The sequence below is a fragment of the Nomascus leucogenys genome, chromosome 11 (genome assembly GCF_006542625.1).
Source record: "Nomascus leucogenys isolate Asia chromosome 11, Asia_NLE_v1, whole genome shotgun sequence".
NCBI classification, from domain to species: domain Eukaryota; kingdom Metazoa; phylum Chordata; class Mammalia; order Primates; family Hylobatidae; genus Nomascus; species Nomascus leucogenys.
In genome coordinates, this window is record NC_044391.1 from 66,965,899 (window position 1) to 66,980,478 (window position 14,580).

The 14,580-nt window shown below is 38.9% G+C and overlaps 1 protein-coding gene across 3 annotated transcripts in view; it reads right to left on the reverse strand.

Annotated features, from left to right (window-relative positions):
* SLC38A1 (solute carrier family 38 member 1) overlaps window positions 1-14,580 on the reverse strand; it is a 90,703-nt gene that overhangs the window by 26,299 nt on the left and 49,824 nt on the right. For all 3 annotated transcript variants that reach the window (XM_003252256.3, XM_012510700.2, XM_030822680.1), the window contains exons 6-9: window positions 4,248-4,321; window positions 2,738-2,830; window positions 2,364-2,445; window positions 1,300-1,382 (exon numbers count right to left, since the gene is read on the reverse strand). In XM_003252256.3, coding sequence (XP_003252304.1) covers window positions 1,300-1,382; window positions 2,364-2,445; window positions 2,738-2,830; window positions 4,248-4,321 — 332 coding nt within the window. The remainder of the gene's footprint in view (window positions 1-1,299; window positions 1,383-2,363; window positions 2,446-2,737; window positions 2,831-4,247; window positions 4,322-14,580) is intronic.

A 14,580-nucleotide genomic window follows, 5' to 3' on the forward strand; every position in this document is an offset into this window, starting at 1 on the left:
ACTTTATTTGGCAAAAAAATGGAGCTCTGAATAAAAACATTATATTATGTGTTTTGATTCCAACTCTCCCTGGCACACTAGAGAACACAGATTCCCAGAATCCAGCAGAAAAGAGCCTTCCAATTTTTGCTGTAAGTCTGTGTTGGTGGACTCTGATGGAGTCCTATGGGCCAACCCATTTACTCCTTGATCCCCTCAAGAGCTCTTTATTATGCACTTACTGTGTGCATACTGAATGTCAGTTATAATACTTTTCTCCCCAGATGAGGGAGAGTAGATGAAGCGAATTTCTAGTGGTAAATTGAGTATTTGGGGCTCTTTAGTAGCTCCCCTTAGAATGCCTGGGAGATCTCCAATTGCCACCATGACCTCCAGAAAGGTAGAGTTAAGTAGCCTCTCGGGACTGCATTATTTCCAACCCTGGGGAAGAGCTTTTCTCTACTTAACTGAAAAGAGCTACCTCTATAGGTACAGAAAACACAGATGCAGAAACCAGAAAATTAAGTAGTTAAAAAAAATCTACTTATAAACCTCCCAGAACAACTACAGAGCTGTTTTGTTTTGTATCCAAAACAAAACAAAAAACAGAGGCTCATAATTATTGTTTGGAGAGCTTTTATCCAAACTTCTGTTCGAATTAGCCCAGAATTAAAGTAAATACATTTTACAGGTTTTTGACTGGATGGCAGTCTGGCCACATTATTCAATGTATGAAATTCCCTTAACATCAGGCATCCTTGTCTCCAAATACAAGCATAAAAACAAGTAGTAGAACAAAGCCAAATGGATATGACTTGGAGATTATCCACCATTTCTGACTTTTGATTTCTCTCTCCCACTTCGAAGAGAAATGAGGCTGGTTAGACTCTCTAAATTTATAATATATAGTATTTATAATACTATAAATCTAGGCAGCTTTCTGTCTCCATATTAGATTTGAAAATGTATTTATCTAAATAATGAGGGTATTTAAGACTTTGTATGACGAGAATTCCATTTTCTGGACTTTTCTTAGATTGGCATATAAGTTGTACTATTGAAAATATCTCTGTCTGTCCCGGCTCCAGAACCTCCCTTCTCCCCTCCACAGCTCAGTAGAGGGATTGTTTAGGAGGTCACATACTGACTATTGTTTTTATCCCATATTAAAGTTGGGACCGATTAATACTTGCAATTTATCATGCACTTAATCTTTGAGTGCATGCAGAGGGGAAGCAGAGGGCAACGCTGTCCCTTTTTATTCAGTTTCTGATTCACTTGGGCACTGCAGAATATGATAAAAACAAAATCTGTCCTTACCTAAGTTCTTCAAGAGACACAGAGGGAGAATTATGCCAAAGGTAACTATCACCACCAGAACGCGGCCATCCACGTACCAGGCTCTGAAAGGCATTTAAGTGATTAGGTTATATTTTTTTAGAAAGTGACTTTTTCCCCCTCCAGTGTAAAATTTCATGATATATATTTTTATTAATTTTTACTATATGCATTAATTTTTAAAATCATTATTCAGGTCTTATCCAAACACTTTAACCCAGCCACTACTTATATACTACAGCTTCACTCCCATGTAATGGAAGAGGGCATATTGTTTTTTTTTTTTCCCCATTGGCTAAATGTGGCATTCTTTTGAATTATTTACATGGTTTCAAAGCTGAATGCATACATTTCATTCTGTCAGATTACAACTTGTCCAATCAATTATTTAAAGAGAAAGCTCCTTTTAGTTTTGCTGGGCTAGTGTCAGTGAGAAACAAGTCACCACAGGTAGGCATTTCTCTCTCCCTGATCCCTTGGATTTGACCTTGAATCCTGAGAACACCAGAAACTCTGGCTTCTACTATTCTCCCTTGAAAGAAAACAGAGAAACTAAGACTGACAAGAACTGTTAAACAAGAGGGAGTCAAAACACAATTGTGCCAAATGTAGCTACAACATTTTCCAGGGTTATCTACATCTTTAACGAGGTTGGCTCTTGTAAATTTTGCCCCCAAAATGCTATGTCCGTTCTTTAAGCAAGAGACTAGGGTCTTCATTTTTTTTGCACGTTCCACATTTGTGTTAAAAATACTCCATATCTGTTCTATTTCACAGAAACTAGATATAGATTTCAGGCTCTTGGGAAAATGCAGTATCTACCGCTCACAGCATGACAGACAAATCTACTTTTCAAATGTGCATATTCGAATGGCTCTCCTGCTTTTCTCATTTATATAGCCCCAAAGAAAGTTATTGTTGAAACAACAAACAAAAAGCAGCCTAGGACAAACTTTCTGCAATATTCATAAAGCAAGAATTCTGATTAGCCCATGTTTAAATTAAAAACATTTTAGTTATATAATAAAAAATGGTCTATAACTTACGAAAATGTCTCTTCCTTTCCCATTAGAAACTTTATGGCAGAGGGCAGTTCGTTTTTTACGATGAAGAGGTAGCTCAGCATTGCTGAAGGAAAATGAGAACATTTTTAGAAAGAAGATACGAAGACTTATGTTGCAAGCTATATAAAAAGTTATCAGCCCGTTCTTAGACCAACCGTCAGTAAGACACAAAGGCAACTTCAGCTACTCTAGCAGGATTTGTGGCTTTAAATAAGTGACTGCTGTCTCTGCTTTACTTTCCCTGTGCCATTTTAGCAATGAGGATGATAACTGCTTGAATTATGTTAAAATTCATGTGGCCGCTCAGCCACCAGAATTAGTTTCAAGTTATGTATAGAAAAGCATGTTCTTTTTACCTCCAGTGTTCTGTAGAGAGGTGGCTCCAAAGATTACGAACTTCCCTGTGGTGCCAAAGACTTGTTCCCCCAGCTTTTCATACACCATGCAGCCTATTTAAAAATCAAATTTGAGAACACGAGAAATGACAGGGTTCAGAAAGTTAAAATAGTCAAGATTTTGTCATTCTATTGGCTATTCCCCAAGTTACTATGTGCCTTTCTCAAACTCACACAAATAGTCATTTTGGCTTTCAGGGGTTAAGGTATCCTCATTACAAACAAACTTTTGACATTTTAAAATGTGAGACGCAACCATCACTTCTCCTTTTTCAAGTTGGCTACCAGAGCATTACAATTAACCTATTAGGTCATAAGGCTTATTTTTAACTACCTGTATCTTATGAAGGGGAAATTCCTTCTGTGATCTTTTTCTTCAGGTCTGGTATATACCATTAAAATACATATTTGATTTAAAAAGATCCTAATAGTTGAAACAAAAAGATTCCTTTTGAATTAACGACCTGAACTGATTAGGCTAACAAGGAATTATCTTAATATACATCCCATCAATGCCTCCATGTTCTAAATGTAATAACAAGCTTAGAAACATTTTAATAGCCACAACATACAAAATCTAATCATTCATAAAATGTAGTTCAAATACATGCAACTCACAAAAGAGAGCAGAAGACTAATCTGTCGAAAGCATAATTTGTCTGTAGCAAAATTTGAAAGTGTTCGACTAGCTCATCTCAATAAATACTAAAACTCTAAAGCATTCACTCTTTAAAAAGTGTTTATATTCTTTATAACTGTTCAGTTCATGTTTTCAAAAGATTCATGGAGAGCAACATGGGACAGGCTATAATTAAACCTTTGTTTAATCTCTCATAAGACTGGTGTTTAAACTAGACAATAGTTAGCTCCTCAATTTATTATAAAACGTTCCAGTTAAATGGAGTCATGTATATACAATAATAGTTGGCCAATGTGGTTTTAGCTAATGTAAAAGTCAAAGAATTACAAACATAATCCAGTGTCCCAGAAATAGAAAATAAACACTTCAGGTATTACACTGCCCAGAGTACTTGAAGTCTCTTCATAGCTTGCTCACTCCCACATTGCCTCAAGAGTAACACTTTCTCCTTGGAATATGCACAAGAGAATGATAGGTCTGTTTACTTTTAAAACCTTGGAAGCCATAATATAAAACATGGGATCTTTGTTCTGTATTTATAAAGACCTAAGGAAAAACTGAAGCTTTTAAAACTAGAAAACAGGTATAATTGAGGGTTCACTTTAAGCGACAACATTTATTTCCTCATTGTCCATGACAATTTAATTTATATTTTGCTGCAACTGTTTCTCTAGATAAATATTCCCATAGGTCTTCCAATCACTCTAGGTCAAAATAGTCTTTCTTTTTAATAATCAAATTGCTGTACAGACAGAACATCATTGTTCCATAATGCCACCATAAAAATAATTCACCCTGGTTTTAACAAAATCAAACATGTCCTCAGCTTACCTGTTTCTTTTGAACAGATCAATAGAAGGTTTATTGAATATATAGACAGCAATGTTACTGAAGTCAAAAGTACCCTAAAGCAAAGAAAATAAATCTTATTGTAATACCTAGAAAAGAATATATTCTAGCATTACAGTTTAGAAGGGCAAAGGTTTACTTGTATGGTTAACACTATTTGTTAATAGTATCCAAATTTTGGAACCTATTAGTCATCCCTGCTTTAAAATCCTCAAGAAAAATGTCCTACCAAATAAAGAAGTGCTCGTTAGAATCTGAGTAACAGTTCAAATCCTTTATGTAACTCAAAGCCCAAATAGCTCTCTGGGAGCATTTCGGTTGAGATGACTTTAAAACAACATTATGAAAGAAGGCTTTTGTAGTCTACGTTGCACTCTCTGTTACATCCGGGTGAGAAAGTGTGAGAATGGGGTGGGAGGGGCAAAGGGAAAGGCTGGCAGTGACCTGAGGAGAATGACCACTTGACTTTGGGCAACTTGCTTAACATTCCCATCTCTGGATTCCTTGCCCATAATACAAAGATACAAGCCAAATGATGTCTAGGGTTCTTTTCATCTATTACTTCATGGCTATTTTAAAATCTATATATTGGGCTACTAATGTAATTCACTTTTTTTGCACCTGATTCCTCTTAGATGAATAAGCACCGCTTGCTAACTAGTGGGAAAATTTGACAATCAAGTATAATGAAAAGACTTTTTTGAATGATGAACTCATGTTTTTGTTTTAGTACATCTGGCTCATTATCAAACCCTTCTCAAGAAAAAGTGCAGTTAAAATGATGTGGGAGATTATATAGATGATTTCTGAAACATTTGGTTAAAATAGACATGATAATTGAAAATAAAGCCTATTTATTAAAAAAGAAGAAAAAAAATCCAGTCCCCAGATGAAACCGCTCACTTCCTGATGTGGGAAAATATATCCCTAGAACAATACATTACTGCAATTGACTCTACGTTTGAGTCATTAAAGGCAATTATTTTTCCACCAAGTGCTGTTGAGAGGCACTTGGCACATCATGCCGTTCGCTCTGCGTGGGCTGCTTCCTCCTGGCCCTTCCCCCTCCCAGCACACCTGTTGAAGGCTGCTCTAGGCCCCAGCTCAGATGCCAACTCCTCAGTTGCCTTCCCTGGCTCCAGGCAGAATGACTGCTCCTCAGCTGTCTATGATCCTACAGCGTTTTGTTTCTCCTGCATACGGGGCAGCCATGAGGAGATAAACCGGGAGTACAGAATGGTCATCAGCAGAACAGATGAACTGCCAGAAACTGGCCAGCAAACAAAAGAGGGGCAGAACTCAGCAAAGGCAAAACAAACACTAGGAGAAAGAACAGAAGACCTAACACTTTGGGTAAAGGCCCACCTGATCTGCCAATAAACAGGAATTTAGGTTAAGATATGATTGGTAAGGAAGTACATTCAGATCTATACTTATTTCCCTAAAATCCTTGAGTGAGGAGGCTGATTGATATGGTTTGGCTGTGTCCGCACCCAAATCTCATCTTGAATTGTAACTCCCATAATTTCCACGTGTTGTGGGAGGGACCTGGTGGGAGGTAACTGAATCATGGGGGTGGTTCTCCCATACTGTTCTTCTGGTAGTGAATAAGTCTCACAAGATCTGATGGTTTTTTTTATAAGGGGAAACCCCTTTCACTTGTCTCTCAATTCTCTCTCATCTGCGGGCAAGTAAGATGTGCTGTTAGCCTTCTGCCGTAATTTTGAGGCCTCCCCAGCCACGTGGAACTGTGAGTCTGTTAAACCTCTTTTTCTTTATAAATTACCCAGTCTCAGGAATGTCCTTATCAGAGCATGAAAATGGACTAATACACTGATTAAGAGGGTAGGTCTCTTATTATCTCTTCAGGTTGGGGGATGTGAGAAACGGACAGCAAGCATTTATTAGCCAACGCAGTAGTTCTGAGATATGTAATGGAACAGGATTTCATATGGTCTGCCACAGAATAAGATATGGGACCTAACTGTGGCATGATTTTTTTTCCCATCAAGTAAGATAAGCAATATTTATGTCAAAGAAGCAAGCTTTCGGTTTCTTGCAGAGTTCACTTGTTTTGAGGGACACAATACTAAGTAGCCACTTCTACACGAACATGTGACAGGCCCTAGAGGATTTCCGTGTGGCACAGCAGAGCACAGGCTTCCTAGTGGGGTAAAATGAGTGACATCTTAGGATGAGCCAGATGCTATTCTGGAGTGACCATGTGCCCTGTTGGGTCTACTCTGCTAGGACCAAAGGGATTGTCCCATGGGCCCAAGGCTAATGTATAAAGAGTATGACCTTGTAGGAACTATGTGCCTAGCAGGAGGGGATAATTATGAATATCTACATAATTATTTACAAAAGGCCCTAACCCTGGAGAACTCGGTATTTATTAGCAAAAGAAACATTCTAAGGAAACATTTGCTGTGTTCCCTCAGCCAGTAGCCCCTGCAGCCACATGGTTCTTGCACATGGTTGCGTCTTAACACAATCTATGTGTTGACTCTCTTTGCAGATGATGCTCAGTGGCATCTGGCCCTTTGAGCATCATAAACTGCTATCCCCCCTTTTCAAGCAGGAGGAAAGTGTTGATTAGGGAAGATTTTAGTAGTGTTCACATATCTTCTTCCCCCCACTTAAACACAACAGAATGAGGTACTCCCACAGTGATGAAAACAACCCCCTCCCATGTTTAAGAGACGTAACATTGCATCCCAGAGTACTTAGAGTCTGATAGTTTTTGCCTTTAACTGTCTGATCTGCAAAGACTCTCTTCTTAGTCCTTTCCCAAATGTTGATCTTCTCTTCCAAGACTGAAAATTAATATAAGGCAAAACCCCCTTTTCTATCAGATCACTAAGAGGCAAACTGTAAAATAAACTTCTAAGAATACTTCAGCCTATACAAGAATCTGGCATTAATAGGATTAAAATTTAGAAAAGTATACCTCCTTGTTCAGATTCTTAGAAAGAAGGAATATGTTGTCTAACTGACTCTAATAGAACCTAGAAAGGGTTAGAAAAATCAAATCATAAATGTCTTGAGACACAGAAACCATGACATCTAAGAGAGAGAAGAAAGAAGAATAACTGGAGAGAAAGTATTGACTTGTTTGAACACTTGCATTTAGAGCATGATTATGCCCCTAATTGTCCAGGTAGATATTTGTACGTATAATTATGGTTTCCTGGAAGAGAAACACATGCTAGGATTCCTGTGTTAACACAGAGGAACACAAGTGATTCCTTTTTAAAATTTCATCTGGATATAATTTAAGCTTCAACATTTGTTAACCACCGAACACAAGTATTAATATGGCTGGGGCAAAAACTGGTTGCTAAAAAAGGCATACTTACATGGGGACTACAGATCAGCAATTGATAATAGGGCTGCCAAGGTGTTGATATTTCAGACTTATGTTCATCTTTGAGGAGAAGATCTAGAGCATGTAATTGTACATGGGTCATGGGGAAGGGGTGGCAAGAGAGTTAGAATTGCGAAGAATGTGGTCAGGAACCTTCAAGAGTCCTTGAGTCAGCAACATTATGAAAGATGTGGTGCAGGACATTCTAGTAAATTTTTGAGTCTCCTGAGAAGAAACTTAGAATTCTAGACTCCTGAAGCAGGGAGAGACTTTCAGAGAGAACCTAGTCCAGCACAGGATTTTTACCCAGGACAGGAAACCTCTATGCTCCATGCCAACACACAGGCATCCAGGTCCGCAACCCATTCTGTTTCTGAAAAGTTCTGTGCTTGGAACTGAGGCTCAGCTGAAATCACTGTCGCTACTTCTATTCTTGGGTCCTCATTTTACCTTCTGGACCTATTTGAATCTACTTGAAATCTAACACCTCTCCTACCTAACAGTCCTGAGGGTGCTCATTTTAAGATTGTGCTCTTTAACTCAAACATCTTTAATTCTTTGAACTGTTCATCTTGTGATGAAGTGTTTGGGCTGTTTACATCTCAGTCATGGTCCAGTTCCTCAATCATCCTTTTTAAAGGCTATGTGCTGAGATGAATACAACGCTACAACATCAGATTTGGTCCAAACAGCGTAAAGCATGATAGGATTTTTAATTTCTCTGAGTCAGACATCTTTCTTCTTTCAAGGTAATCTATTTTGGAATTCATTTTTACGGCAACCACACAGTTTTCATTCTTTTTGAGCTTCTGGTGTGAATGCTACTAAGCTGTCTTCCTGATTATATCTTGTGTACTTTTTTTGTTTGTTTTTGAAGCTAAGTGCAAGTCCTATATTTGTTTACATTTTATCTTTCAAGTCTCATGATCTCTTCTTAAATTGTTGATCCTTTTTACTTATATATTAACCACTGCATCTAACTTCATATCTTAAGTGTACCTTCATCCAAGTCACTGGCATCAACTTTGAATAGAACAAGACCATCTGGAAATGGCCCATTGTCCAGCCAACTGCTTGAAGCCTGGAAGTCGCCCTTATCTCTCACCCATTCCCTCATCCTTTATATCTAGTTCATTGGCAAGTGCCCTATCATTTCTATCTCCAAAATTTATCCCAAATCCGTAGGCATTTTGTTCCCATTTCCACTCTAGTGTCAGCCATCGTCTTTAATTTCTGGATAACTGTGATCATCTTTGTCTCCTCACATCCGTCTTCCACACAGCAGCCAGAGTAATCATTTTACTTTATTGCTTTATTATGTGTCTCCATCACTAGACTGTAAGACAGACCATGACAGTTTAATTCCACTATTTACCTATTTACATTCAACATCAGACACACACATAACAGAGTCTTCACTGAGAATCAGTGAATTTAGGAACATTAGAACCTCATTGGCAAGTTATGTGAGACTATGCCAAATATCTTAACTAAAATCAAGACTCCCTCTATGAAGATAGTCCCATGATGTACTTAGCTAACCTTATCTCAAAAGATGATATTAGTTTAGTGACTATTTAGAAAAACTCTGTTGGTTTCTACAGAGCAATCTTTTCTGCAGTCATTGCACATAAACAAGCTGTTTAATAATTTTCTCTACACTATTTCTTGGCATCTACTTTTTGCCATTTTTGAAAGTTGGGATTAAATTAGCCTATTTCTAATCCTCTGGGGATACTCTTGCTTTCCATGATTTTTAAAAAGATTTCTGACAGTATCTTAGACAAAGTGGCATGAGCAAAAAAAGAAAAAAAGAAAAAGATTTCTCACAGTGGTCCTAGATATATTTACTCTTTTTGCTGCAAGAAAATTTTGACTCATCTTTTAAACAACGAACATCTAAACATCTATTTAAAAAACGTTATTTGTCAATGTTTTGAATCATATTAACAGAATTGTGATTATTTGGTCTTCCATAATTTACCCAAAGATTATACGAATAATATTGTTATTATTTTCATATTTAAAAGTACCATATGCTAATAAAGTGGAAAGCTGTGACAACAAATAAAACCAAAACATTTAATGTGATTGAAATGTTCTATACCATGATTGTGGTGGTGATTTCACAACTGTATTTGGGTAAATTTAACAAACCTCACCCTTTAAATTGGGGAATTTTATTGTATATAAAGTATACCCCAAAACAAACAAACAAAAAACCAACCAACCAACAAAAACCAACCTCAGGACACTTTAAGGGAGATAAGACTATATTTTAAAAGCCTAGCTACAGAGCAACAAATCATATGACATCCTCCCAACACAGCATCAGAACCTTTGGTAGGGGTGGAGGTAAAGCAGCCGTCACTGCTTCAGATCCAGAAATAGCTCAGATGGGGGTGTTTGGGGCTGCCTTGCAGCTGAGTGCTTTCAACTCCTCCAGGACCCATTCCTCCCAAAAAAAGAGAGAACCGTTACCAGCCCTCCCTAGCACGACTCTCCCTTGCACAGTTGAAAGCAGCTATTCTCAAACTTTAACGTGTGCAAATTAGGATCTTGTTAAAATGGATGGGTCGGGACCTGAGATTCAGCATTTCTAACAAGTTGCCAGATGCTGCTGCTGCTACTGGTCCATTGACCTCCCTGGAAGCAGCAAGACTGAAAGCCCTAAGCTCTGACCCTGTGGTACATACATTCCAGTTCTTTCTGTTTCTCACTACACTGTGCTGTGCATCACCCGCCACACTGTCTGTGGTGAGGTGCTGTGCCAACACTGCAGCTCAGTTACCTGTAAACACAGACCCCACGGCGACCCAGGTAAGGTGGCAGTGAAGAAAAGCACTTACAGCTGAATCATTCTCATTGCTGTGGGATGCTGACTAGCTTCCAGTGTGAAAAGTAAGGTCTCATCTACTTCCTTTGGTTGACTTCCTCAAGCATTACTTTTTTTTTTCCTTGAGACAGAGTCTTGCTCTGTCACCCAGGCTGGAGTGCAGTGGCGCAATCTTGGCTCACTGCAACCTCTGACTCCCAGGTTCAAGCGCTTCTCCTGCCTCTCCTGAGTAGCTGGGATTACAGGTGCATGCCACCACACGCAGCTAATTTTTGTATTTTTTAGTAGATGCGGGTTTCACCATATCGGCCAGGCTGATCTCAAACTGCTAACCTCAGGTGATCTGCCCACCTCAAGCATTATTTACTTCAGCAGGACATATATTTAAATATTATTTTCAACCTCCCCTCCTCAATGTTTCACTCCTTCCAAAAGGGATCTGAGGCTTACTAAACTATGTAATTCTTCCTCTTCTAGATCCAGTTAGAAGTATAAAACTTTTACTATCCTCAATTAAACAAGCAGGCTAGTACATATAAAAACTCCTTGAGCTGGGGTAAAAGTGGTCTTTACTACTAGTCCTCCTTTGATCTATCACTGTCTCCTATTAACCCACAGCCCTCACCCCAAAACTTACAGACATACTGCTTGTTGAGGCAGAGTATTTATAAGAAAAATTTAAAATCCAGGACAAGGAACTTAGACAAACCATAGGAAATGCATCGGTTCTGGGCTAGCCTATCTTTCTCCACTCCTTTCTGCTATTGCTGGCCTCTCCCTCACCCTCTTCTACCTCTTACTTCCGGTCTACCTTTCTCAAGGGTCTCAACCCTCCTGCATCTTCACCTTGCACTTTCCCGTTCATCTTTCATCTCCACCAACTCTCCCTGCTTCTCCATCCCACTCCCAATTATTCTAGGGGAAATATCTGTATAAAGATTTGAAAACACTGTTGAAGACACTAGAACACTAGCTGAAAATGATGGAGGGGTTGGACAGTGGGGAGGACCCAACTGAGAATGCAGACCAAGAATTTAGTGTTGCCGTGTCTATGTGGTTGGAAAGCTCAGCTTCAGGGGTTTTCCAGGCAAGTGTGACAGCCAGCCAGTGGAAACAGGAAGTAGGGCATGAGTAGAAGGTTTAAGTGAGGGACCAGAGGCTCTCAGTGAGGCTCGAGGACAGGAATAGTGGTTTCTGGCCCAGGGAAGCAATGCCAATAGAAGACTTAAGTGGTGAGGAAAGAGACACAGAAGAAGAATCCTGGCCAGCCGCGGTGGCTCACGCCTGTAATCCCAGCACTTTGGGAGGCCGAGGTGGGCGGATTGCCTGAGCTCAGGAGTTCACGACCAGCCTGGATAACATGGTGAAACCCTGTATCTATGTTATCTACTCAAATACAAAAAATGAGCCAGGCATAGCGGCGTGTGCCTGTGGTTCCAGCTACTCAGGAGGCTGAGGCAGGAGAATTGCTTGAACCCGGGAGGCGGAGGTTGCAGTGAGCTGAGATCATGTCACTGCACTCCAGCCTGGGTGACACAGTGAGATGCCGTTTCAAAAAAAAGAAAAAAAATCCGTTGTTTAATGAGAGCTCAGATGGAAAGAGGCAGGCCCAAAAGCGAAGAGAGAGGGACAAGGTGTTCTGAGTCCCTAAATTCATATGAAAATGTTAAATATTTTGAAAAATTCAAAATGATCTTTTATATGAAAGTGGGTTTGTCAATCTCTTTAATTTACCTTAAGGGATTCAATATAATTAATAAAACACTTTACTGATCATTAATAGTACCAAATGTTGGGGTATTCACTATATATCAGGCCCTTTCTAAGCACTTTTTAAAATACTTCACTTATGAGTAGTACTATTACTATCCTTATTTTACAGATAAGGTAAATAAGGTAACAAGGAGGTTAAGTATTTTGTCTAAGGTCACACAGCTAGTGTCAGAGCACTCAAACCCTGGTAGTATGACTCCAAAGTCCCTACCCATCATGTTGCATTGTCTATCAAAGTCAAACATCCAGAGAGGAATAACACTGTAAAAAATAAGACCTAAGCAGAAAACAAAAATCTTAGAATGAAATACATTGAAATGTTAATAGAGCTTGTCTAAGGTGAGCCTGAACACTCTGAACAGAGAGACTTTGAGTGTTTTCTTTATACTTTATTTCATTTATTTTATGCATTTTCAAAATGGTTTAATGGTTATCTTAGTTTTACAATAAAAATATAAAGAACTTTTCAAGTGACAGTATTATGATTTTAACCCCTTTTTAGGGGAGAGTTGCATTTGTTTACGTCTTAAGCTCATTAACAGAGTCCCTGTTTGATTAAGGAGCTCACAAAATACTTACAGAAAGGAGTAGAAACATAATTATTCAGTCCTAAAGTGGACTTCTTAGTCACTAAATTCTGATCAAATTTCAAAATTCTGAGGGTCAGAAGACCAGCACACGGTGACCTTGTAGCATGTGATCATGTATAATGCTTACAAATTAGATTAGGGAATTAAATGGGTGGTTTTAAAAGGCCAGGCAGGAAACAGGTGGAGAGCAATTATTTGTACAGTTCTTTCCATTTCTTTCCTTGTAGGTAAATCTAAGCTCTGTGGTGCAAAGCTTTTCTTAAACTAGCCTCACTGTCAGTAAGGTATTTTGTTTTGTCTAGAAAAAGAAATATGCATTGCTGATGGCCAATTCAAATAGTATCTAATATAATCCTAAAAAGAAAGAGGAATCTAAAAGAAGTATGCTGGTAAAAATAGAATTTTAGTTTAGTTGGTTCTTTGTAAAAAAGTTAGAGAGGTCTGAGCTTAAATGAGGATGTTGTACCAGTGAGAAAGAGAGCCATGTACCACTACCACTTCCTGTTTTTAACCTATAGTGAGTAGAGGGCTGTGGGTTTTGTGGGCGCACCATTTATAACTCTTGACACTCTTGATGTGTCCTCGTTCCTCTTTTCCCACTTCACAAGGACAAATCATTTCCCTTCTCCTCAAACCTAGATCCTTACTCTTTATCATACTCTAAAGATGTTAACCCTTGAGTGACAGAAAAATCCCATGTGACTGTTGAAATGAAGGAATATGCTGTTCTCGGTGGGTATTTGGGACTTTTGTTCCAGTAGAAAGGTGGATTGTGGGCTTCATTCATATTTTCCCATTCTGTTTTTGTGGTAACAAGGCACATTTAAGGAGAAATAGGTGGTTTAATTGTTGCTCTCCTCCCCACAGATGTCAGTCATCTTGGGCAAGTTACTTAGTCTCTGTTAATTTTAGTTTTGTAACTGCCCAGTGGGTTCACCTTGCCCACTGCCTAGACAGAACCACTTTATCGAGACAGGGGAATTGCAGTGGAGAAAGGGTAAGTCAAGCAGTCAGCTGTGTGGGAGACCAGAGTTTTATTATTACTCAATTCAGTCTCCCAGAGCATTCGGGGATCAGAGTTCTTAAAAGATAATTTGGCAGCTAGGGGCTGGGGAAGTGGGGAGTGATGATTGGTTAGGTTGGATATGAAATCATAGGGGGTTGAAGTAAGATTTTCTTGCTGTCTTCTGTTCCTGGGTTCGATGGCAGAACTGGTTGGGCAAGATTAGCAGTCTGGGTGGTGTCAGCTGATACACTGAGTACAGCTCTGCAAAATATCTCAAGCACTGATCTTAGGTTTTACCATAATGATGTTACCCCGAGGAGCAATTTGGGGAGGTTCAGACTCTTGGAGCCAGAGGCTGCGTGACCCCTAAACTGTAATTTCTAATCGTGTAGTTAATTTGTTAGTCCTGCAAAGGCAGACTGGACCCCAGGCAAGAAGGGGGTCTTTTTGGAAAAGGGCTGTTACCAATTTTGTTTCAGTCAAACCATGAACTGAATTCCTTCCCAAAGTTAGTTCAGCCTATGCCCAGGAATGAACAAGGACAGCTTAAGGGTTAGAAGCAAGACAGAGTTGGTTAGGTCTGATTTCTTTCACTGTCATAATTTCCTTGGTTATAATTTTGCAAAGGCGGTTTCAGTTTCTTTATCTATAAAATGGGGGTGATTAACAGGGTTGTTATAAAGATCTCATGGAACAATGTACACTTTATAACTATCTTTTCTTTTTTAAAGTCCTTTATAAAA